This window comes from Mobula hypostoma, chromosome 3, assembly GCF_963921235.1.
Source record: "Mobula hypostoma chromosome 3, sMobHyp1.1, whole genome shotgun sequence".
NCBI lineage: Eukaryota > Metazoa > Chordata > Chondrichthyes > Myliobatiformes > Myliobatidae > Mobula > Mobula hypostoma.
Window position 1 is genome coordinate 3276518 of NC_086099.1, and position 26317 is coordinate 3302834.

The 26317-nt window shown below is 43.4% G+C and overlaps 1 protein-coding gene across 1 annotated transcript in view; it reads right to left on the minus strand.

Moving 5' to 3' along the window:
• The window catches only part of LOC134343819 (lipoxygenase homology domain-containing protein 1-like), a 345249-nt gene that overhangs the window by 175572 nt on the left and 143360 nt on the right, over nt 1-26317 (minus strand). The window contains exons 13-16 of the mRNA XM_063042573.1: nt 22946-23069; nt 21131-21381; nt 11619-11754; nt 6986-7146 (exon numbers count right to left, since the gene is read on the minus strand). Of these exons, the coding sequence (XP_062898643.1) occupies nt 6986-7146; nt 11619-11754; nt 21131-21381; nt 22946-23069 (672 nt within the window). The remainder of the gene's footprint in view (nt 1-6985; nt 7147-11618; nt 11755-21130; nt 21382-22945; nt 23070-26317) is intronic.

Here is a 26317-nt window from a genome sequence, read left to right on the forward strand (position 1 = left end):
CTCAGGACAGGGCACTTACAGGATTCCCTGTGAATGTGGAGCAGCGTGTATCGGCCAGACGGGACGCACGGTGGAAACCCGCGTCAAGGAACACAGGAGGTGTATCCATTTGGGTTACCCAGAGAAATCGGCAGTAGCAGAACATTGCATTTGCAATGGCCGTAGGATTGACTTCGATGGAACAAAACTACTGTGGCATGCCAATGGCTTTTGGGACCGTCTGGTGAAGGAAGCCTTTAAATAAGACTAGGGAATAGGAATTTAAACAAAAACCAAGGTCTCACTCTAAGTAAGAACTGGAATACAATTTTAAACAAGGTGGTACAGCGGAAATCTAATAGTTTGAAGACTAAGCAACCAGGAGGGACGGATGACAGGAATTTAGTAGTTACTCCAACAGATTAGACATGTCAATAGGCATCATCCCTGATGAGGATGGTAGGGTTTGTCATCGAAATGTCGGTTAAAATCAACACCTGTACCCGGCTGGAAAGCCCAAGAAGAGTTTATGCAATGTCTGTAACTCTTCAAAAAGCCACAGTACTAAACACCACTGGAATAATCCAAAATTTCTAGCAATTGACAAATGAGTCTGCTTGGCTCTGCCCATACCTCAGGCTTTACCAGCTTGAGCTGAAAAGAAACAAACAAACAAACAAATGAATAAATAAATAAAAGATAAATACTGGCAACATGTATTGTAGAGTTCTTCAGAGCCAGACTATATGTTGGGGAGTCAGTTCGGTGTTGGAGTGAGTGAAATTACCCACACTGGTTCAGGAGCTTGATGGTTGAGGAATAATAACTGTTCCTGAAGCTCTTGGTGTGGGACCTTCACTGATAAATTTCAGATGAGAATACAAAAGCTGAGGCTTTACAAGGCATTGGTCAGAGTGCACTTCGAGTATTGAGAGCAGCTTTGGGTGCCTTGTCTAACAAAAGATGTTGGAGAGGGTCCAGAGGAGGTTCACAGGAATTATCCCCGGCCCGGAATGACAGGGTTAACATTTAAGAAGTGTTTGATGCAGTACTGAAGGTGCTGTATTTAAATGCGAGTAGCATTTGGAAAAAGGTGGACGAACTCGTAGAGCAATTAGAGATTGGTCAGTATGACGTTCTGGGCATCACTGAGTCATGGCTGAAAGAAGGCCAGATTTGGGAGCTTAACATCAAAGGATATACTTTGTATCAAAAAAACAGGCAGGAAGGCATAGGCAGTGGTGTGGCTCTGTTGGGAAGAGATGAAATTACATCTTTAGACAGAAGTGACATGGGATCAGAGGATGTTGAATCTTTGTGGGTGGAGTTAAGAAGTTGAACAGGTAAAAAAAACCATTATGAGAATCATATATAGGCCTCCAAATAGTAGCCATGATGTGGGGGTTAAGATTGCAAAGGGAGCTGGAAAAGACGTAATAAGGGTAATGTCACAATTGTAATGGGGGACTTCAATATGCAAGGGGATAGCGAAAATCAGGTTGGTGTCAGATCACAAGAGGGGGAATTTGTTGAATGCCTACAAGGTGGCTTTTTAGAACAGTTTGTACTTGAGCCTACTAGGGAAAAGGCTATCTTAGATTGGGTGTTGTGTAATAACCCAGATCTTATTAGGGAGCTTAATGTAATGGAACCCTTAGGAGTCAGTGATCATCATATGATTAAATTCATCCTGAAATTTGAGAGGGAGAAGCATAACTCACATGTATTGGAGTAAAAGGATGAGAGGCATGAGAGAGGAGATTGCCCAGGTGATTGGAGGAGACACTGGTGGGGATGATGGCAGAATAGGGGTGGCTGAAGTTTCTGGGAATAGTCTCAAAGCACAGGATAGATATGTCCCACAGAGGAAGAAGTTCTCAAATGGCAGAGACCGACAACCATTCTGACAAGGGAAGTTAAGGACTGCATAAAAGCCAAGGAAAGGGCAAAAGTGAGTGGGAAGTTAGATGACTGGGAAGTTTTAAAATCCAACAACAGGCAACTAAAAAATCTATAAGAAAGGAAAAGATGAACTATGAGAACAAACTAGCCAATAATATAGAGCAGGATACTAAAAGTATTTTCAGTTATATAAAGAGTAAAAGGGAGGTCAGAGTTGATATTGGACCACTGGAAAATGATGCTGGTGAGGTTGTAATAGGGAGAAAGAAATGGCAGATGAACTTAATGAGTACTTTGCATCTGTCTTCACTGTGGAAGACATTAGCAGTGTGCCAGAGGTCAGTGAGTGTCAGGGAGCAGGAGTGAGTGCTATTGCTATGACAAAGGAAAAAATGCTCGGCAAACTCAAAGGTCTTAAGGTGGATAAGTCACCTGGACCAGATGGACTACATCCCAGAGTCCTGAGAGAGGTAGCTGAAGAGATAACAGATGCATTGGTCATGATTTTCAAGAATTACTTGATTCTGGCATGGTCCTGGAGGGTTGGAAAATTGTAAATGTCACTCCACTCTTTATGAAGAGAGGAAGACAAAAGAGAGGAAATTATAGGCCAGTTAGCCTAACCTCAGTGGTTGAGAAAGTGTTGAAGTCCATTATTAAGGAAGAGGTTTTGGGGTAATTGGAGACTAATGATAAAATAGTGTCAAAGTCAGCATGGTTTCTGTAAAGAGAAATCTTGCCTGACAAATCTGTTACAATTCTTCAAGGAAGTAACAAGCAGCGTAGACAAAGGAGAGGCAGTGGATGTCATTAACTTGGAATTTCATTAGGTATTTGATAAGGTGCCTCACATGAGGCTGCTTACCAGGATAAAATCCTACGGCTGAAAGGCAGGAGGCAGTAAGAGGGAATTAAAAAAGACCTTTTCTAGTTGGTTGCCAGTGACTAGTGGTGTTCCTCAGGGGTCGGTATTGGGACTGCTGCTTTTCACATTGTTTGTCAATGATTTAGATCATGGAATTTGCAAACACGAGGAATTCCGCAGATGCTGGAATTTCAAGCAACACACATAAAAGTTGCTGGTGAACACAGCAGGCCAGGCAGCATCTCTAGGAAGAGGTACAGACGACGTTTCGGGCCGAGACCCTTCATCAGGACAAACTGAAAGAAGAGATAGTAAGAGATTTGAAAGTGGGAGGGGGAGGGGGAGATCCGAAATGATAGGAGAAGACAGGAGGGGGAGGGTTGGAGCCAAGAGCTGGAAAGTTGATTGGCAAAAGGGATACATGTAGACTGGGTGAACCAAATTGGTAAAGGTGCTGAGGAAGAGGATTTCTTGGAATGTATGCGGGATGGTTTTTTGAACCAACATGTCGAGGAACCAACTAGAGAGCAGGCTATTCTGGACTGGGTTTTGAGCAATGAGGAAGGGTTAATTAGCCATCTTGTCGTGAGAGGCCCCTTGGGTAAGAGTGACCATAATATGGTGGAATTCTTCATTAAGATGGAGAGTGACATAGTTAATTCAGAAACAAAGGTTCTGAACTTAAAGAGGGGTAACTTTGAAGGTATGAGACGTGAATTAGCTAAGATAGACTGGCAAATGACACTTAAAGGATTGACGGTGGATATGCAATGGCAAGCATTTAAAGGTTGCATGGATGAACTACAACAATTGTTCATCCCAGTTTGGCAAAAGAATAAATCAAGGAAGGTAGTGCACCCGTGGCTGACAAGAGAAATTAGGGATAGTATCAATTCCAAAGAAGAAGCATACAAATTAGCCAGAAAAAGTGGCTCACCTGAGGACTGGAAGAAATTCAGAGTTCAGCAGAGGAGGACAAAGGGCTTAATTCGGAAGGGGAAAAAAGATTATGAGAGAAAACTGGCAGGGAACATAAAAACGGACTGTAAAAGCTTTTATAGATATGTAAAAAGGAAAAGACTGATAAAGACAAATGTAGGTCCCCTGCAGACAGAAACAGGTGAATTGATTATGGGGAGCAAGGACATGGCAGACCAATTGAATAATTACTTTGGTTCTGTCTTCACTAAGGAGGACATAAATAATCTTCCAGAAATAGTAAGGGACAGAGGGTCCAGTGAGATGGAGGAACTGAGCGAAATACATGTTAGTAGGGAAGTGGTGTTAGGTAAATTGAAGGGATTGAAGGCAGATAAATCCCCGGGGCCAGATGGTCTGCATCCTAGAGTGCTTAAGGAAGTAGCCCAAGAAATAGTGGATGCATTACTGATAATTTTTCAAAATTCGTTAGATTCTGGACTAGTTCCTGAGGACTGGAGGGTGGCTAATGTAACCCCACTTTTTAAAAAAGGAGGGAGAGAGAAACCAGGGAATTATAGACCGGTTAGCCTAACGTCGGTGGTGGGGAAACTGCTGGAGTCAGTTATCAAGGATGTGATAATAGCACATTTGGAAAGCGGTGAAATGATCGGACAAAGTCAGCATGGATTTGTGAAAGGAAAATCATGTCTGACGAATCTCATAGAATTTTTTGAGGATGTAACTAGTAGAGTGGATAGGGGAGAACCAGTGGATGTGGTATATTTGGATTTTCAAAAGGCTTTTGACAAGGTCCCACACAGGAGATTAGTGTGCAAACTTAAAGCACACGGTATTGGGGGTAAGGTATTGGTATGGGTGGAGAATTGGTTAGCAGACAGGAAGCAAAGAGTACGAATAAACGGGACCTTTTCAGAATGGCAGGCGGTGACTAGTGGGGTACCGCAAGGCTCAGTGCTGGGACCCCAGTTGTTTACAATATATATTAATGACTTGGATGAGGGAATTAAATGCAGCATCTCCAAGTTTGCGGATGACACGAAGCTGGGTGGCAGTGTTAGCTGTGAGGAGGATGCTGAGAGGATGCAGGGTGACTTGGATAGGTTGGGTGTGTGGGCAAATTCATGGCAGATGCAATTTAATGTGGATAAATGTGAAGTTATCCACTTTGGTGGCAAAAATAGGAAAACAGATTATTATCTGAATGGTGGCCGATTAGGAAAAGGGGAGGTGCAACGAGACCTGGGTGTCATTATACACCAGTCATTGAAAGTGGGCATGCAGGTACAGCAGACGGTGAAAAAGGCGAATGGTATGCTGGCATTTATAGCGAGAGGATTCGAGTACAGGAGCAGGGAGGTACTACTGCAGTTGTACAAGGCCTTGGTGAGAACACACCTGGAGTATTGTGTGCAGTTTTGGCCCCCTAATCTGAGGAAAGTCATCTTTGCCATAGAGGGAGTACAAAGAAGGTTCACCAGATTGATTCCTGGGATGGCAGGACTTTCATATGAAGAAAGACTGGATGAACTGGGCTTGTACTCGTTGGAATTTAGAAGATTGAGGGGGGATCTGATTGAAACGTATAAGATCCTAAAGGGATTGGACAGGCTAGATGCAGGAAGATTGTTCCCGATGTTGGGGAAGTCCAGAACGAGGGGTCACAGTTTGAGGATAGAGGGGAAGCCTTTTAGGACCGAGATTAGGAAAAACTTCTTCACACAGAGAGTGGTGAATCTGTGGAATTCTCTGCCACAGGAAACTGTTGAGGCCAGTTCATTGGCTATATTTAAGAGGGAGTTAGATATGGCCCTTGTGGCTACGGGGGTCAGGGGGTATGGAGGGAAGGCTGGGGCGGGGTTCTGAGTTGGATGATCAGCCATGATCATAATAAATGGCGGTGCAGGCTTGAAGGGCCGAATGGCCTACTCCTGCACCTATTTTATATGTTTCTATGTTTCTATGATACGAGGCTGGAGAAGGGAGAGGATAATGGGACAGGAGACCTAGGGAGAAAGAAAGGGGGAGGGGAGCCCAGAGGATGGGCAAGGAATATAGTGAGAGGGACAGAGGGAGAAAAAGGAGAGAGAGAGAAAAGAAAAAAAATTAACAATAACAATAAATAATGAATGGGGTACGAAGGGGAGGTGGGGCATTAATGAAAGTTAGAGAAGTCAATGTTCATGCCATCAGGTTGGAGGCTACCCAGACGGAATATAAGGTGTTGTTCCAACAACCTGAGTGTGGCTTCATCTTTACAGTAGAGGAGGCCGTGGATTGATATGTCAGAATGGGAATGGGATGTGGAATTAAAATGTGTGGCCACAGGGAGATCCTGCTTTCTCTGCCTACCTATGCTCTGTCCTCTAGTGCGGACTATTATCTAAATGGGGAGAAAATTCAAACATCAGAGGTGCAGAGGGACTGAGGAGTCCTCATGCAAGAGTTCTGGAAGGTTAATTACAGGTTGAGTCTGTGGTGAAGAAGGCAAATGCAATGTTAGCATTTATTTCAAGAGGAATTGAATATAAAAATGAGGAGATAATGCTGAAGCTTTATAAGACACTAGTCAGGCTGCTCTTGAAGTATTGTCAACAGATTTGGGCTCCTTATTTCAGAAAGGATATTTTGTCATTGGAGAGAGTCCAGAGGGTCACGAGGATGATTCCAGGAATGAAGGGGTTAACATTTGAGGAGCATTTAGCAGCTTTGGGCCTGCACTCACTGGAATTTAGAACAATGCTTGGGGGGATCTCATTGAAATCTACCGAATGTTGAAAGGACTGGATAGGGTGGATGTGGAGAGGATATTTCCTCTGGTGGAGGTATCCAGAATTAGAGGGCACAGCCTGAAAATTGACGGGTGAACCTTCAGAATAGAGGTAAGGAGGGAATTTTTAGCCATAGAGTGGTGAATCTGTGGAATGCTCTGCCATAGACTGTGGTGGAGGCCAAGTCTGTGGGTATTATTAAAGTGATAGTTAATAGAATCCTGATTGATCGGGGCATCAAGGGATACGGGGAGCGGGCAGATGTATGGGGTTGAGTGGGGTCTGGGATCGTCCATGATGGAATGGTGGAGCAGACTCGATGGGTTGAATGGCCTAATTCTGCTCTATGTCTTATGGACATAGGAGACTGCAGATGCTGCAATCTGAAGCCTGCTAAAGGTAACTCCACCTTTGTATTTATAAACTTGCTGGGAAAGTTGAGAAAAATGGTATGAGGAGGGCAACAGCTACAGAGACAGTGTGACAGATTAATGGACTTTTGTGGAAAGTCCGGGATCATTCCACTCACCATAAACTTATCTGTTTGGCCGGTTTCAAAGTTGTCAGAGTTGTTGTCCAGACACATCTCGTCTGATTTTCCTTTGTCACCGTACAGCTGCAGGAAGACATTGGCATCCGTTCCGGCATTCTTAATATCGCTGGTCCAGATCCACAGTGACCACGGATGTTCTAGTTCCAAACAGAGGGAGCTAATTGTAATACGGTCGGTGACACGTCTACACGCCAGTGTCAGGTGCGGTTCGGTACAGAATGATGGGACGTGTGGAGATACGGTAATGTAGCGACTAGTGTAACGCTTTACAGCACTAGCAACCAGTGTTTGTTTCCTGGCACTGTCTGTAAAGACTTTGTACATTCTCCCCGTGACCGCCTGTGTTTCCCCCCAGGTGATCCGGTTTCCTCCCACAGTCCAAAGTTGTACAAGTTAGTAGCTCATTGGTGTCATTGGACAGTGTGGGCACAGTGGGCCAGGTGACCTGTCACCGTGCTGTGTCTCAAAGAGACAGTAAGACTCCGATGATGGATATTATGAAGGAGAACATAGAGTATTGAGCACTACAACACAGTACAGGCCCTTCGGCCCACGATGCTGTGCCAACCTTATAACCTACTCTAAGATATACCTACCCTTTCCCTCACATAACCCTCCATTTTTCGATTATCTGTGTGTCTATCTAATAGTTCCTTAAATGTTCCTAAGGTGTCTGCCTCTTCCACCACCCCTGGCAAAACTTCTACTCTGCGTAAAAAATCCTACCTCGATATCCCTCTATACTTTTGTCCAATCACTTTACAAATATGCCCTCTTTTATGAGCCATTTCCACCCTGAGAAATGCCTGCAGCTCAGCCTTTTCAAGTCCAAACATATACACTGATTATCAAACTCCATAAGACCATAACAGATAGTACAGAATTGATTACACACTGATTATAAAACCCCACAAGACCATAACGGATAGTACAGAATTGATTATACACTGATTATAAAACTCCATAAGACCATAACAGATAGTACAGAATTGATTACACACTGATTATAAAACCCCATAAGACCATAACGGATAGTACAGAATTGATTATACACTGATTATAAAACTCCATAAGACCATAACAGATAGTACAGAATTGATTACACACTGATTATAAAACTCCATAAGACCATAACGGATAGTACAGAATTGGACCATTCGGCCTGTCAAATCTGCTCCGAAATCCCACCATGGCTGATTTATTATCCCCCTCAACCCCGTTCTCCTGCCTTCTCCCCATAACCTTTGAAACCCTTTCTAAGCAAGAATCGATTAATCTCTGCTTTAAATATACTCAATGACTTGGCCACCAGAGCCATCTGTGGCAATGGATTCGCCAGATTCAACACCCTGTGACAAGACATTCCTGCTCATCTCTGTTCTAACTGGATGTCCTAGTGCAGGGGTTCCCAGCGTTTAATACCATGGACCAATACCATTAACCAAGGGGTCTCCGCGGACCCCAGGTTTCCAACCCTACCTCTACCTGCCTGTGCCCCTCTGCCCTACTTCCTGAGATGGTCTGCCTTGTCATCTATTGAACTGCTGTCATTAACTCCGCTCATCCACAGGGCCACCCTGCTCACCACCCTCTCACAGACATCCTATCCTTCTGATCCATCTCCCTAACTGTTCCGAAAATTAAAACTAACATGTTTCTCTCTTCACAAACAAGGGAAAATCTGCAGATGCTGGAAATCCGAGCCACACACACAAGATGCTGGAGGAACTCAGCAGGCCAGGCGGCATCTATGGTACAGTCAACGTTTCGGGCCGAGACCCTTCGGCGGGACTGTTTCCCTCTTTAAACACCAGAGACTGCAGAGGCTGGAAATCCAGGCTTGGTTTCCAGGGTTCTGTGAGGTTGCACTAAGTCCTGGCAGGCAAGGTACAAGGACCAACTTCATTCTGCTGGGGTAAAGGAACTCTCCACAAAGACATAGTCCAACAGCACCCAGGGCACCAAAAACAGCCTGCATCACCAAACATCAATAGGAATCCAACAAGAGTTGTTCCGGGAAGAACATCTTCAGTCTCATGGAGCACAGCATTTCTACTGCTGAAATGGCCCTCCATCTAATTATCACCCACTCTTTAAGGAACACTGCCCCACACATCTTGTCTCTTCACCACCAGAACCCCATGACTAAAACCTCCGCTTCAAATGTACCCAATGACCTGGCCTCCGCAGCTGTCTGTGGGAATGAATTCCACAGATTCTTCATCCTCTGGCTAAAGAAATTCCTCCTCATCTCTGTTCTAAATGGACATCCCTCTATTCTGAGGCTTTGTCCTCTGGTACTAGACTCCCCCACTATAGGAAACATCCTCTCCACATCCACTCTGTCTTGGCCTTTCACTATTCAATAGGTTTCAGTGAGATTCCCCTATCATTCTTCTAAACGACAGTGAGTACAGATCCAGAGCCATCAAACATTCCTCATTCGTTAACATTTTCGTTCCTGGAATAATTGCTGTGAACCTCCTCCGGACCCTCTCCAACATCTGCACATCAGAGACCCAAAACTGCTCACAATATCCAAGTGCAGACTGACCAGTGCTTTATAAAGCCTCAACATTACATCCTGCTCTTACATTCTCGTCCTCTTGAAATGATAAAACTCAGATTCAGACAGTGAATTATTTCACCATGATAATCTGCAGACATTTCATGGTGGTCTTGGTAACACACCTCCCTCTGTCCTGCAGGTGAAGGCTAAGCTGCCACGAAAGGGGACAGAATTTGCCTGGACACCCTCTTCCCATGGAGGTAAAGCACAAGGCTGAGTTCACGGGTTCTGGAGCTGCTGGAAGTGACCTTACGCTGGAGTTCTTTCTCTTCTCCATTTTAACGACACAGATTAGTTTTCTTTGTCATGTGTACATCGAAACACACAGAGAAATGTGTCATTTCTGTCTACAACCACCACAGACGAGGATGTGCAGAGGGCAGCCGGCAAATGTTGCCATGCTTCTGGTGCCAACATAGCATGGCAACAAGTTCCTAACCCGTCTCGTACGTCTGTGAGGAAAGATACACGGTCACTGGGAGACACAGTGTGTCCACAGATTACTGACCCGTCCCGTACGTCTGTGAGGAAAGATACGGGATTACTGGGAGACACAGTGTGTCCACAGATTACTGACCCATCCCGTACGTCTGTGAGGAAAGATACATGGTCACTGGGAGACAGAGAGTGTCCACAGCTTACTAACCCGGCCTGTACGTCTGTGAGGAAACATACACGGTCACTGGGAGACACAGTGTGTCCACAGATTACTAACCCTAACCCATCCCGTACGTCTGTGAGGAAAGATACATGGTCACTGGGAGACAGAGAGTGTCCACAGATTACTGACCCTAACCCGTCCCATACGTCTGTGAGGAAACATACACGGTCACTGGGAGAACAGTGTGTCCACAAGTTCCTAACCCGTCCCGTACGTCTGTGAGGAAACATACACGGTCACTGGGAGACACAGTGTGTCCACAGATTACTGACCCGTCCCATACGTCTGTGAGGAAACATACGGGGTTACTGGGAGGCACAGTGCGTCCACAGATTACTAACCCTAACCCATCCCGTACGTCTGTGAGGAAAGATACATGGTCACTGGGAGACACAGTGTGTCCACAGATTACTAACCCATCCCGTACGTCTGTGAGGAAAGATACGGGATTACTGGGAGACACAGTGTGTCCACAGATTACTGACCCGTCCCGTACGTCTGTGAGGAAAGATACATGGTCACTGGGAGACAGAGAGTGTCCACAGCTTACTAACCCGGCCTGTACGTCTGTGAGGAAACATACACGGTCACTGGGAGACACAGTGTGTCCACAGATTACTGACCCTAACCCGTCCCGTACGTCTGTGAGGAAACATACATGGTCACTGGGAGACAGAGAGTGTCCACAGCTTACTAACCCGGCCTGTACATCTTTGGAATATGGGAGGAAACTGGAGCATCCCGAGGAAATCTACATGGTCACTGGGGGAACATACAAACCTCTTACAGACAGTGGCAGGAATTGAATCGGTTTGCTGGTACTGTAAAGCGTACACTAACCACTACGATATCACTTCCCATCTTAGTACTGAGCAATCAACCCGCTGGGCTCTTATTGAGAATGGACGCCAGGGAAACGAAGCGGTCAGCCCAAGGCTATTACAGCTCGGGACTCTGGAGTTCAGAGTTCAATTCCAGCATCTTCTGAAAGAAGTTTGCTTGTCCTTCCTGTGTGTGCATAGTTTTCCTCGGCGTGCAAAGACATAGTTAGTAGGTAATTGGTGATTATAAACTGTCCCGTGATTAGCCGAGGGTTAATTCAGGGGCTGCTGGACCTGAGGGGCCTGTTCTATACTGTATCTCTGAATAAAGAACAGAAAATATTGCTGAAAGTTCTGTACTTAATCTCTGAATAAAGAACAGAAAATATTGCTGGAAGTTCTGTACTGCATCTCTGAATAAAGAAAAGAAAATATTACTGAAAGAGGGGCTTCCAAATGCCCAGGGCCCTGCTTGACTGAACGATTGGAACCACCCTAGCAGTCTTTATTTCCACTGGAACGTAGGAGTTCTGTTTAACTCAGAAAACAAGCACATACTTTTCTGCCTCTTTTGTCGCAGTGAGACCATTTCATACAGTTCACGTTCAATGAGTCCGTCTCCTTCATCTTCATCCAGCCACTTGCGACAGGGGAAGGTCTGCTCGATCCCGGTGAACGGGCAATAAACTACCACCTGTGTGGATTGAATCCAACAGACAGTAAACTACCATTCTGCTGCAGGCAAGCTCACAGCAGCACCTCATTGGCAAACGTTCAGAAACCTATCCAAGGTCACAGAAATATACACAGCTTACATCGAACTGAAATAAACCATCGCACTGAAAGTGCTGGCCAGGCAGCATCTATGGAAATGAACCAACAGTCAGTGTTTCGGGACGAGACCCTTCATCAGGGTTCCGGTTCAATTGGTCACTCTGTGGCCTCTCACCTCTTCTCCTCTGCCTCTCACCTCCCCCCATGCCCCTCCTCCTCTCCTTCCTCCCATGGCCCACCCTCCTCTCCTATCAGATTCCTCAGAGTCATAGAGGAGTACAGCACAGAAACTGGCCCATCTGCCCATCTAGTCCATGCCGAAACATTTAAACTGCTCCCATCGGCCTGCACCAGGACCATAGCCCTCTGCACCTGTACAGTCCATGTATCTATATATGTCCTGCTGAAGGGTCTCGGCCTGAAATGTCGACTGTACTCTTTTCCATAGATGCTGCCTGACCTGCTGAGTATCTCCAGCAGTTTGTGAGTGTTGCTTGGATTTCCAGCATCTGCAGATTTTCTCTTGCTTGTGACTTTCCTATCCACTTGTGCTGGCAGTTCATTCCACACTCTCACGATCCTCTCAGTGGAGACGTTTCCCCTCATAGTCATAGTCATACTTTACTGATCCCGGGGGAAATTGGTTTTCGTTACAGTTGCACCATAAATAATAAATAGTAATAAAACCATAAATAGTTAAATAGTAATATGTAAATTATGCCAGGAAATAAGTCCATGACCAGCCTATTGGCTCAGGGTGTCTGACCCTCCAAGGGAGGAGTTGTGAAGTTTGATGGCCACAGGCAGGAATGACTTCCTATGACGCTCTGTGCTGCATCTCGGTGGAATGAGTCTCTGGCTGAATGTACTCCTGTGCCCACCCAGTACATTATGTAGTGGATGGGAGACATTGTCCAAGATGGCATGCAACTTGGACAGCGTCCTCTTTTCAGACACCGCCGTGAGAGAGTCCAGTTCCATCCCCACAACATCACTGGCCTTACGAATGAGTTTGTTGATTCCGTTGGTGTCTGCTACCCTGTCATGTTCCACTGACAAACAAGAGAAAATCTGCAGATGCTGGAAAACCAAGCAACATGCACAAAATACTTCAGCAGGACTGGAAAAATAAACTGAGGAGTAAATTTAAAAGGTGGGGGGGAGGAAGAAACATGGGGTGATAGGTGAAACTGTGGGGGTGAGGGATGAAGTAAAGAGCTGGGAAGTTGATTGGTGAAAGAGGTACAGGGCCAGAGAAGGGGGAGTCAGATAGATTCGAAGCTACATGTACCTATCTAAGAGGCTCTTAAAAGAGCCTATTGCATCCGTCTCGACTACCCTCACTGACAGTGCATTCCACACACCCACCACTGTGTGAAAAACTTACCTCTGACATCTCCCCTGTACCTACTTCCACGCACCTTAAAACTACCCTGTACCTGCTATGCACCTCCTTTTGTTTCTTAACCAAGGCCCCAATATCTCTTGAAGAGCAAGGTTCCCTACACCTGCCTTTTATTCTGACAGACACATACAAGCTTTGTATTCTCAAAAATTTTGTTTTTGAAGGCCTCCCACTTACCAAGTGCACGTTTCCCAGAAAACAGCCTGTCCCATTCCACACTTGCCAGATCTTTTCTGATACCATCAAAATTGGCCTTTCTCTAATTTAGAATCAGACCTATCTTTTTACATATTCACTTTGAAACTAATGGCATCTGGAGGACTTCCGGGTCATCAAGGGAATGGCGGCGTAAGGAAAAGGTCTCTCGACAAAAAAGAAGGTAAACTGCCCCAAAATCGAATTTAGACAAATACTTAATATTGCATAACTATATTAATAAAAGGGGCAAGGATGATGTCTAAGAACAAGAATAAAAAGTCCGCTTCGAAGGCTGATAAACATAAAGAGATGCAGCAAGGCGACGGGCCTAGCTCCCCCACGGCAAGCCAGGACGGAGATAATGAGGGGGAATCGGTGACTCTGTCTTTGATTCTCGGAGAGATTCGCGAGTTCCGACAAGATAACAGCAAACAGCTGGAAGATATTAAAGGAGAAATAGTAAAAACTAACTCGCGGATAGATGAAGCCGAAGCGAGGATTGTTGGAATTGAAGAGAATCTACAAAACGCCGAGGAAGTGATAGCAGACATGCTGAAGCTACAAGACCAGCTCCAGTGGAAACTAATAGATCAAGGCGGCCGCTCGAGAAGGGAAAATGTGAGGATCTACGGAGTTCCCGAAGGAACCGAAGGTAAACCCGGATTGATGATTCCCTTTGTGGAGAAGCTGTTTAGAGAGAACCTTGATATACCGGCCGCAAAAGACCTACAGATAGAAAGGGCTCACTGCGCGTTGGCACCACAGCCTCCGGCAGGCGCCCAGCCCAGATCGATTCTGATCAGATTTCTCAGCTACAGAACGAAGGAAGAGGTGCTTAAACGGGCATGGCAAAAGAAAGGTTTCATGTGGAACAACTGCAAAATCAGTTTAGACCATGACTACGCACTGGGGATTCTTGCCAGACGGAAGGAATATACGGAAATACGGAGAGTCCTGAAGGAAAACAACATCAGATTCCAGACCCTGTATCCAGCTCGGCTGAGAGTCTTTTACGACGAAGGGACAAAAACTTACGCTACGGTGGAGGAGGCAACGTCGGACCTGACGGACCGGGGACTACCTATTAAAGTTATCACCCAACCGGAGTCGCTACTGGAGAGGATTCGGCAGAAGTCGTGGCAGTTAGTGGGGCGAGGACGCTCCACTCGAACCAGAGTGTCAAACTACAAGGAAAAGCTGCAAATATTCAGACGCGAATGTACAGAGAATACAGATTAATTAAGAGAAATGACTGAAAAGAGTAAATCGGACTTAAAAGTAAAATGAAAACTGGTAACTGAAAATAAACTAGGCGGAATAACTTGAATGATAGCAATATGGTCGAGACATAAATAGGAGAAAATTCTCTATGATTATTCAAACTGCTGAGGGCCCTCTAACACAGGGTGAAGATAGAGGTTATCCCTCTGAACTGAGGCGGGTCGGTGCTCAGGCCTCACTGTGGGAAGTCGGGAAAAATTTTCAAATGTTATACATTCAGAAATGTCTAGGGTGTGGTTATATGTCTTGGTTTACTGTTGAGAAGGGATTGCTTACTGTTTGGTTAGAAAAGGAGAGTGCTTTTTTTCTACTAGAGAAAAATGCAAACTGAATTGGTAAAAATAATTTCCTATAATGTTAATGGGGTTTTGAATCCAATTAAAAGAAATAAGATTATGTCTAAATTGAAAAAAGAGAGGGCACAAATAGCTTTCCTCCAGGAAACACATATGAGCCAATCTGAACATGGAAAATTAAAAAGAATGGGCTTTAAGCATGTATTTTATTCATCATATAAATTGAGTCACAAAAGAGGGGTAGCTACTTTAATATCAAGTACTCTTAATTATGAACATATTTCAGAGACTAGAGACAAAGAAGGACGGTTTGTAAAAATCACAGGAAGAATAGAAGGTACAGAAATAACATTGCTGAATGTTTATGCTCCCCCAGGTAGTGAATGGTCATTTTATAGACACATTTTTGACCTAATGGTCAGTTCTCGAGGGGTAGTAATTTGTGGAGGGGATTTTAATATTAGATTAAATCCTATATTAGATTCTTCAAGAATAGTTACTCAGAATAAACCTCTGACTCGGAAAGTGAATTCATTGATGGAGGAGTTGGGAATTATAGATGTCTGGAGGGAATTACACCCTACTAGTAAAGATTATACATATTACTCTTTCCCTCATTCAGCCTATTCAAGGATAGACTATTTCTTTATCTTTAATACAGATAGACTCAGGATAAAAAACTGTAATATTGCAACAATTGATCTGTCGGATCATAGCCCAGTCTCTATGTCTCTAATCCTGGAAAGGAAAATGAGGAAAACACTATGGAGGCTAAACTCACATATACTCAATAACCTGAAAGTAATGGAGAGATTAAGGGGAGAAATCAAAGAATATCTAGACCTTAATGACACGGGAGAAACATCACCAGTGATTTTATGGGATACATTGAAAGCTGTACTGAGAGGGAAAATTATTTCCATTACTACTCACATGAAAAAAATCACTGCACAAAAATTAGCAGACCTTCAAGGAAAATTAAAACGACTTCAAGTTGTAGATAGCAACAAAAGTAATTCAAATCGAAAACAGGAAATTAGGAAATTGCAAAGTGAAATTGATGATATTTATACGTTGGAAACTCAAAGAAATTTTCTTCACCTGAGACAAAAGAATTATGAAGTAGGAGGTAAATCAGCTAGATTATTAGCATATAAATTACGAAAACAACAAGCAGACAATACAATTCATAAAATAAAGAATCCAAAGACAAAGCTTGTGGAGAGTACAATAGGGAAAATTCAAGAGAGTTTTGAAACATATTATCGAGACCTGTACTCCCAACCCCGGGCCCCCAATGAGCCCTATATAGACAGTGTATTGAATTTTTTAGATCTACCTAAATTTACAGATTTACAAAATGAAAGTTTATTAGAACCAGTAACTGTCAAAGAACTGAATGTGGCCATCTCCAGGTTAAAGGCTGGAAAGTCCCCGGGTTCTGATGGGTTTACCTCAGAGTGGTACAAGTCCCTGAAGACACAGTTAGCCCCATTACTACTTAACACCTTTAATTGGATCTTGCAGAGAGGAGAAACTCCACCTTCCTGGAGAGAAGCGATTATTTCAGTTATTCCTAAAGAGGGTAAAGATAAACTAGAATGTGGCAATTATCGGCCAATTAGTGTTCTTAATTTAGATTACAAACTATTTACATCTATATTAGCGCGCAGATTGGAAAAGCTTTTACCTGGCCTAATCCATTTAGACCAGACTGGATTTATTCAACAAAGACAAACACAGGACAACATAAGGAGAACTCTGCACATATTAGAACAGGTTAATAAGAACGAGACAGAGACAATGGTAGTAGGATTGGACGCTGAGAAAGCTTTTGATTCGGTTAGTTTGGCATTCCTATACAGAGTGTTAGGAAGATTCGGCTTTCAAGAAAGGTTTATTAAAGTAATTCAGACTCTATATGACAGCCCTACAGCCCGAATTAAGATAAATGGGGACCTCTCTGACTCCTTCATTTTAGAGAGAGGCACTAGACAGGGATGCCCAATTTCTCCTCTCCTTTTTGCGCTATATATTGAACCACTTGCCCAACTAATAAGACAGAGCGAAATCGTAAAAGGTATCAAGGTGGCAGGGATTGAACAGAAAGTGGCGTTATTCGCAGATGATGTTTTGGTCTATCTGAGTGAACCAGAAAAATCATTTATAGGATTGTTTATACTGTTGGATGACTTTGGGAAAATATCAGGTTATAAAATAAATGTAAAGAAAACGCAGGTTATGTCCCTAAATTATACACCATCCAAAAAATTGCAGGATACATACGATCTTAAGTGGGAAGCTAAATCATTAAAATATTTAAGAATAACCCTGCCGAAGGATCTTTCAACACTGTCACAGGTAAATTATGGGCCATTAATCTCAGAGATAAAAGCAGATATGCATAGATGGAATCTTATCCCCTTTTTAAGTTTAAATTCAAGGATAAATACTATAAAAATGAATATTCTTCCTCGGTTATTATATCTTTTCCGTACTTTACCAGTGGAGGTGGATGATAATCAATTCAGGGAATGGGACAAATGGATTTCCCGCTTCATTTGGCAAGGAAGGAAACCTAGAATTCGATATAACACCTTACAGTTAGGGAAGGAAAGAGGAGGTATGGTTCTTCCTTGCCTGAGAAATTATTTTTATGCCTCACAGATAACCCCTCTGTTATATTGGTGTAATAGGGAATATAAGGCTAGATGGAAGGAAACAGAATTTGGATTAGTTGACGGTTTTCCTCTTCAGGCCTCAATAGCTGACAAAGGATTGATGGCCCAGTTGGAAAAATTTAATAATGCTTGGATAAATCTTACATTAAAAGTATGGCAGAAGGTGGTTAATTCATGTGGAATTAATAACATGCTAAAACTCTTTAGATGGTGTGCATATGATACCGAATTCCTTCCCAACAGAGGAGATAAAAGATTTGAGCTATGGATAAAGAAAGGTCTTACAACCTACCTCTCATTTATAGATAAAAGAGTATTACAAAGTTTCCAAATCCTGCAGGACAAACATGGCCTAGAACATAATGAATTTTTTAGGTACCTTCAAATACGAAACTATGTTAACCAGAGTCGTAGATATACAGACCTATCAACAGTAGAATTAGAATTTTTCAAGATTCTGAATTCGGCTTGCAGTTCAATACCTAGTAAATCAGTTTCTCACCTATATAATGCACTCTCCCATGCTAAAAATGTAAATACACTGTATATTAAAGAGAAGTGGGAGAAAGAAGCGGGGTTGGTACTTTCAGAGGAGGCTTGGGGGAAAATCTGCAGCTTTCAATGGTCCTCGACTAATTCTTTGACTTGGAGAGAACATTGTTGGAAAAACATTATAAGATACTTCAAGACCCCATATCAGGAAAAATATAAAGATACAAATGTGATGTGTTGGAGAAGGTGCGGCTCCAAGGAGGCAAATCATTTTCATATTTTCTGGGATTGCCCTAAATTAAGTCTATTTTGGGAAGGTATTCATAGAACATTAGTTAAGGTACTTAGGTCCCAGATACCTCTGAACTTTGAGACGCTCTATTTGGGGCATGTATTGTTCCTTGAACAGAAGATATAAAGTTGCTGCAGGCCCTCTTAGCGGCAAGTAAGAAATCAATCACTAGAAAATGGCTAAATCCAATACCACCTACGTTAGAAGATTGGTACGAAATTATCTTGGAAATATTTAAAATGGAAAAGTTGACTTACTCCCTGAGAACTCAAAAAGAAACATTTTATCAAATCTGGAATAAATGGATTGAATATATAACCCCAATGCGAGCAGACTTTAGATGACTCTCCTAATGATTTATATTGCTCTTCTCATCAACACAGTAATATTGCTAACGTAAGCACCCCTAGTCTAAATGTTTGTTGTTTTTTTTTGGAAAATAGAGAATTAACACAAGTAAAGGGAAACATTTGGGAAAGGGATAAAAAAAAAGAAAAAATTAAGTAAATAAGTACATAGGGATTGGATAATTATGTCTGCGGGCAGGAACAAGCACGAACAAATTGGGATATAAACACCTACAATGGTTGGTATATAGGCTTGTATGCAACATTTTGGACCAGTGGAAATGGTCCAGAAGGGTTGTATGGAAACTATTATTACCATTTTTCTTAACAACTAATTTCATTACTTAGCCTAATAGGTTAGATTTACCACAGTACATAATTATCTATTTAAATGTTTATTTTGCTTTTATATCATCTCAATGTGTACTTAAGAATGTATAAATAATTGTAGTTTTATACATATAAAAAAATGGAAAAGGTTATATGTGTGAAAAAAGTACATGATAATTGTGAATTCCTTATCCAAATAAAAATAAAATTTAAAAAAAAAGTAACTAATGGCATCATGATCACTAGATGCAAAGTGTTCCCCTTCTCTCACCTGTCCTGTCTCATTCCCTGATAGGAGAACTGGTTGGGACTTCTATGATTAAGAAAACTTTCCTGAACATGTTGAACAAACTCTATCCCATCTAGTCCTTTTACTGTATGAGATTCCCAGTCAATATGTGGAAAGTTAAAATCATCTACTATAACAACCTTATGTTTCTTGCAACGTTTTGCAACCTCTCTAATTTGTTCCTCTAAATCCCATGGACTGCTGGGTGGTTTGTTATATAGTTCCATTAACTTGGTCATACCTTTCCTATTACTCAGTTCCACTATAAAGCTTCACTAGACGAGTTTTCCAGTCTGTCCTGACTGAGCACTACCATAACATTTTCCCTGACTGGTAACACCACCCCTTCTCCTTTAATCCCTCCTGCTCTGTCGTGTCTAACACAACGGAACCCCAGAATACTGAGCTGCCAGTCCTGCCCTCCTGCACCATCTCCCTAATGGCTACAACGTCATAATTCCAGGTGTTGATCCGTGCCCTGAGCTCATCCGCCTTTCTTACGATACTGTACTTCTTGCATTGAAATATACACAGCTCAGGACATGAAACACACCGTGCTCAACCTTTTGATTCCTCAATTTGTCTGAAATCTTACCAACATCTGCCTCCACAACCTCTCCTCTAACTGTTCTGGCATTCTGGTTCCCTTCTTCTGCCCTTTACTTTTCCAGCCATCACCTCCCAGCTTCTTTTCTTCACTGCCCATACCCCACCCACCCGGCTTCACCTATCACCTTCCAGATTGTCCTCCTTCGCCCTTCCCACCTTCCTATTCTGGCATCTCCCCATCTCCCCCCTTCCTTTCCAGTCCTGCTGAAGTGTTTTGGCCTCAAATGGCAACTGCTTATTCATTTCCATGGATGCTGCCTGACTTGTTGAGTTCCACCAGCATTCTGTGTGTGCTGCTTTGTATTTTCAGCATCTGCAGAATTTCTTTTGCTTTTGTTAATGTAAAGCATTTTAAATTTTGTCACTTCAAATGTCACTCGGGTAGTAGATCCAGTCATAGAGTCATAGAACATTACAGTACAGAAACAGGTTCTTCAGCCCATCTAACTCATTCTGAAGATGACAAGGTTCTTTTTAGCATTCTAGAATAGAAAACCTAAAACATTATAGCATAGCATGGGCCCTTGGGCTCACAAAGTTGTGCTGCCCTCAGACCTACACCAAGATCAATCTAACCCTTCCCTCCCACATAGCTCTCCAATTTTCTATCATCCATGGGCCTATCTGAGTTTCTTAAATGTCCCCAACATATCTGCCTCTACCATCACCCCGGCAGCATGTTCTACACAGCCACTGCCCTCTGTGTGGAAAACTCACCTCTGAGATCCCCCTGCACGTTCCTCCAATCACTTTAGAATTATGACACCTCACATTAGCCATTTCTGTCCTGGGAAAAAAGTCTCTGGTTGTGCATCCGATCCAAGCCTTTTATCATCCTGTACACCTCTATCAACCCACCTCTCACCCTCCTCCACTCTAAAGAGAAAAGCCCTAACTCACCCAACATAAGACATGTTCTATAATTCAGACAACATCCCGGTAAGTCTCCTCTGCACCCCCTCTAATGCTTCCACATGCTTCCCAAATGCCCTTCGATACGCCGTTACTGCAGCCAATGGCAAGGAGGACAGCAATGTCCACGTTAAATACGTCTGTTAATCCACGTTCCAACTGACCTTTTCACAGAACCACCCTGAACTGACCCCACAGTTATCGTGACCAATGGTGACCCTGCTGAGGGGGCTGAGGAGAGCAGCAATCTCCACGTTAAAAATGTCTATTAATCCACGCTCAAACTGCCCTCCTTCCAGGAAGATTTTTCCGCTGTTTTTAAGACCTTTCGATCCATGGAGGATGATGTGCACTTTGGAGTTGGTCCCAGCTCCTCTGACGTTCCCAGTCACAACGGAAACATTGTAAACGATCCCTGTAAAATCATACGAGGATGATATAAAAATGGGAAAAGATCACAGAGGCTGAGCTGTAGTAAGTTCACCAATCCAATCAAATCATTCTATGATCATTAATTTCTCTGACTATTAGTAATTTCTACCCCTTCCCTCCTTCCCTCTTTTTCCTCACCTGCCCATCACCTCCCTCAGGTCCCCCTCTCCCTCTCTTTCTCCCATGATCCACTCTTCTCTCCTATCAGATTCCTTCTTCTTCAACCTTTACGTCTTCCACCTATCACCTTCCAGCTTCTTACTTTATCCCCCTCCTCCACCCACCCACCTTCCCAATCACCTCATCTCACCTATCAGCTACCAGTGTGTCTACTTTCCCTCCCCTCTTATTCTGGTTTCTTTCCCCTTCTTTTCCAGTCTCGATGAAGGGTCTCAGCCTGAAACATTGAATATTTATTTATTTCTATAGATGCTGCCTGACCTGTTAAATTCCTCCAGCATTTAGTGTGTGTTGCTCTAGGTTTCCAGCCTCCGCAGAGTCTTGCATGGTATAGGGGCCACATCCCTCCATTTTCTGCATATTCATCTGTGCGCTAATCATTCCCTGTAGCTGTTACACTATGTATGTTCTGTATTCTCAGCAACACACAAAATGCTGGAGGAACTCAGCAGGTCGGGCAGCATCTACGGAAATGAATCAACAGCTGACGTTTCAGGCTGAGACTCTTCGTCAGGACTGGGAAGGAAGAGGGCAGATGCCAGGAGGAAGTTGGCAGGAGGGTAAGGAGGTCAAGCTGGAAGGTGATAGATGAGACCAGGTGGGTGGGAAAGGTAAAGGGCTGTAGAGGAAAGAATCTAATGGGAGAGGAGTGTGGACGATGGGAGAAAGGGAAGGCAGGTGAGGAGAAGTAAGAGGCTGGAGAGGGGAATTGAGGAAGAGGGGAAAAATTACTGGAAGTTGGAGAAATTGATGTTCATGCCATCAGGTTGGAGGCTACCCAGACAGAATATGGATGGCCACATCGTAGCAGAAGAGGCGACCATGGACTGACATGTTGAAAAGGGAATGGGGATTGGAATTAAAATGGTTGGCCACTGCAAAATTCCATTTTTTGCAGATGGAGCAGATGTGCTCAACAAAGCACTCTGTTATTGCTTTACCTTGTTCTACCTCAATGCACTGAGTAATGGTCTGATGTGTGTAAACAGTATACAAGACAAGGTTTTCACTGTCTCTCAGTACGTGTGACAGTGATAAACCAATAAACCATTAGCTTTGTTTTAGTTACCCATTTGATATCCATTAGATACCCATTGGATACCCATTAGACACCCATCAGATACCCATTAGATACATTTCGGACATTCCCAGCACATCCTCAGACTGGGCTAGTCATTGAGGCATTACATTTCTCTGAAGGTTTTGATGTTTCGATGTGCATGTGACAAATAAAACAAATAAGTCTTTAGGCAGGGACCATCTTTCTCCCTGAGCCCTCAGAAAATTAAAAGATGATTAAACTTTTAAATTGAAGATCTGCTTTTCTGTAAATAAGTGCTACAAGGACATCAAAAGTCAGTTCTCACCTGTTGTTTGACTTCCTCCAACTAAAATGTCACGTTGAATTTTACCGTCATCTTCATCTGCCGCAAACCACCGGTGTACAGGGAACTCCACCACTGTTTTATTTCCAATGTCATCGATGATTACCTGGAAAGTAGAAGGCAGAAGCCGCTAGACAGTGTAACAGGGCACAGACAGTTCACCAAAGTTGCCCATCATCACTCAGACGTGCAACAGTACCTCTCCAAAGGGCAAACAGGAGCCAATTGACTTGGGTATAGTCCACAGACCGTTCACCACAATTGCCCATTTTAGCTACTGAGCCCGGTGGAACCATTTCTACAGGAGAAAGGGCAAAGGTGGATTACTGGCGTCTTAAAACCAGTCACTTTGAGCAGATGGGGCTCGTCAGCCATGATGGCAGCTCATCTAGGAGAAGGAAAACTCTCATCTCAAACCTTCGCTGACTTGCGGCTGCACCCACTCATGGGGAAGGCTCCAGAATGCATTTACCAAAACACATTATCATACATTTCCCAACACTGTATTCCATCTGCCACTTTTTTGCCTATTCTTCCAATTTGTCTAAGTCCTGCTGCAATCACGTTGCTTCCTCAGCACTACCTATCCATCCACCTATCTTCATATCATTTGAAAACTTTGCCACAAAGTCATCAATTCTATTATCCAAATCATTGACAATGTGAAAAGTAACAGACCCAGTATTGACCCCTGAGGAACACCACTAGTCACTGGCAGCCAACCAGAAAAGGCCTCCTTTATTCCCACTTGCTGTCTCCTACCTGTCAACCATTCCTCCATCCATGCCAGTATCTTTCCTGTAATGCCATGGGATTTTATCTTGTTAAGCAGCCTCATGTGAGGCACCTTTTCAAATGCCTTCTGAAAATCCAAGTCAATGACATCCACTGCCTCTCCTTTGTCCACCCTGGATCATGTTAGCTTCTAACTAAATCTAAGACTGAACATGAGAATGAATGAAAGACATAATGTCTTTTAGACAGTTTTGAGGGTTCAGAGTTTGGAGTGGACTCACCAGTTTGCTGATGCAAATAACTAACTCAGAACCTCCAGTAATGCTGCCCTCTAGTGTTCACTTGGTGGAAGAACAAGCTAGACCAGGACAATCGGCAGTCACCAACACACATCAAAGTTGCTGGTGAACGCAGCAGGCCAGGCAGCATCTGCAGGAAGAGGTGCAGTCGACGTTTCAGGCCGAGACCCTTCGTCAGGACTAACTGAAGGAAGAGTGAGTCATGCCACTCTGGGACCTCTGCTATATTATTTTTCTTTTTATATGTTTTTCTGCATTTGTAATCATATGTGCTATTTGTGCTTGGTGCTGTGTGTTTTGGTAATGTTTTCAGTGGAGGAACACTGGTTTGTTTGTCTGTATTCACGCACGGTTGAATGATAACTAACTTGAACTAGATATCCTGCCCTAAGAAAGGACTTCCAGTGAACTAATGCACTCATATAGCTGGGAAATAATTGTTGTATAAGACGTTGGTGAGGCCTAATTTGGAGTATTATGTGCAATTCTAGTCACCTACCTACAGGACAGATGTAAATAAGGTTGAAAGAAAGTATAAAAAATTTAATAAAGATGTTGCTGGGACTTGAGGACGAGTTATAGGGAAAGGGTGAATAGGTTAGAACTTTATTCCCTGGAGTGTAGGAAAATTAGGGATAGTATCAATTCCAAAGAAGTAGCATACAAATTAGCCAGAGAAAGTGGCTCACCTGAGGACTGGGAGAAATTCAGAGTTCAGCAGAGGAGGACAAAGGGCTTAATTAGGAAGGGGAAAAAAGATTATGAGAGAAAACTGGCAGAGAACATAAAAACGGACTGTAAAAGCTTTTATAGATATGTAAAAAGGAAAAGACTGATAAAGACAAATGTAGGTCCCCTGCAAACAGAAACAGGTGAATTGATTATGGGGAGCAAGGACATGGCAGACCAATTGAATAATTACTTTGGTTCTGTCTTCACTAAGGAGGACATAAATAATCTTCCAGAAATAGTAAGGGACAGAGGGTCCAGTGAGATGGAGGAACTGAGCGAAATACATGTTAGTAGGGAAGTGGTGTTAGGTAAATTGAAGGGATTGAAGGCAGATAAATCCCCAGGGCCAGATGGTCTGCATCCCAGAGTGCTTAAGGAAGTGGCCCAAGAAATAGTGGATGCATTAGTGATAATTTTTCAAAACTCGTTAGATTCTGGACTAGTTCCTGAGGATTGGAGGGTGGCTAATGTAACCCCACTTTTTAAAAAAGGAGGGAGAGAGAAACCGGGGAATTATAGGCCGGTTAGCCTAACGTCGGTGGTGGGGAAACTGCTGGAGTCAGTTATCAAGGATGTGATAACAGCACATTTGGAAAGCGGTGAAATGATCGGACAAAGTCAGCATGGATTTGTGAAAGGAAAATCATGTCTGACGAATCTCATAGAATTTTTTGAGGATGTAACTAGTAGAGTGGATAGGGGAGAACCAGTGGATGTGGTATATTTGGATTTTCAAAAGGCTTTTGACAAGGTCCCACATAGGAGATTAGTGTGCAAACTTAAAGCACACGGTATTGGGGGTAAGGTATTGGTGTGGGTGGAGAATTGGTTAGCAGACAGGAAGCAAAGAGTGGGAATAAACGGGACCTTTTCAGAATGGCAGGCGGTGACTAGTGGGGTACCGCAAGGCTCAGTGCTGGGACCCCAGTTGTTTACAATATATATTAATGACTTGGATGAGGGAATTAAATGCAGCATCTCCAAGTTTGCGGATGACACGAAGCTGGGTGGCAGTGTTAGCAGTGAGGAGGATGCTAAGAGGATGCAGGGTGACTTGGATAGGTTGGGTGAGTGGGCAAACTCATGGCAGATGCAATTTAATGTGGATAAATGTGAAGTTATCCACTTTGGTGGCAAAAATAGGAAAACAGATTATTATCTGAATGGTGGCCGATTAGGAAAAGGGGAGGTGCAACGAGACCTGGGTGTCATTATACACCAGTCATTGAAAGTGGGCATGCAGGTACAGCAGGCGGTGAAAAAGGCGAACGGTATGCTGGCATTTTAGTACAGGAGCAGGGAGGTACTACTGCAGTTGTACAAGGCCTTGGTGAGACCACACCTGGAGTATTGTGTGCAGTTTTGGTCCCCTAATCTGAGGAAAGACATCTTTGCCATAGAGGGAGTACAAAGAAGGTTCACCAGATTGATTCCTGGGATGGCAGGTCTTTCATATGAAGAAAGACTGGATGAACTGGGCTTGTACTCGTTGGAATTTAGAAGATTGAGGGGGGATCTGATTGAAACGTATAAGATCCTAAAGGGATTGGACAGGCTAGATGCAGGAAGATTGTTCCCGATGTTGGGG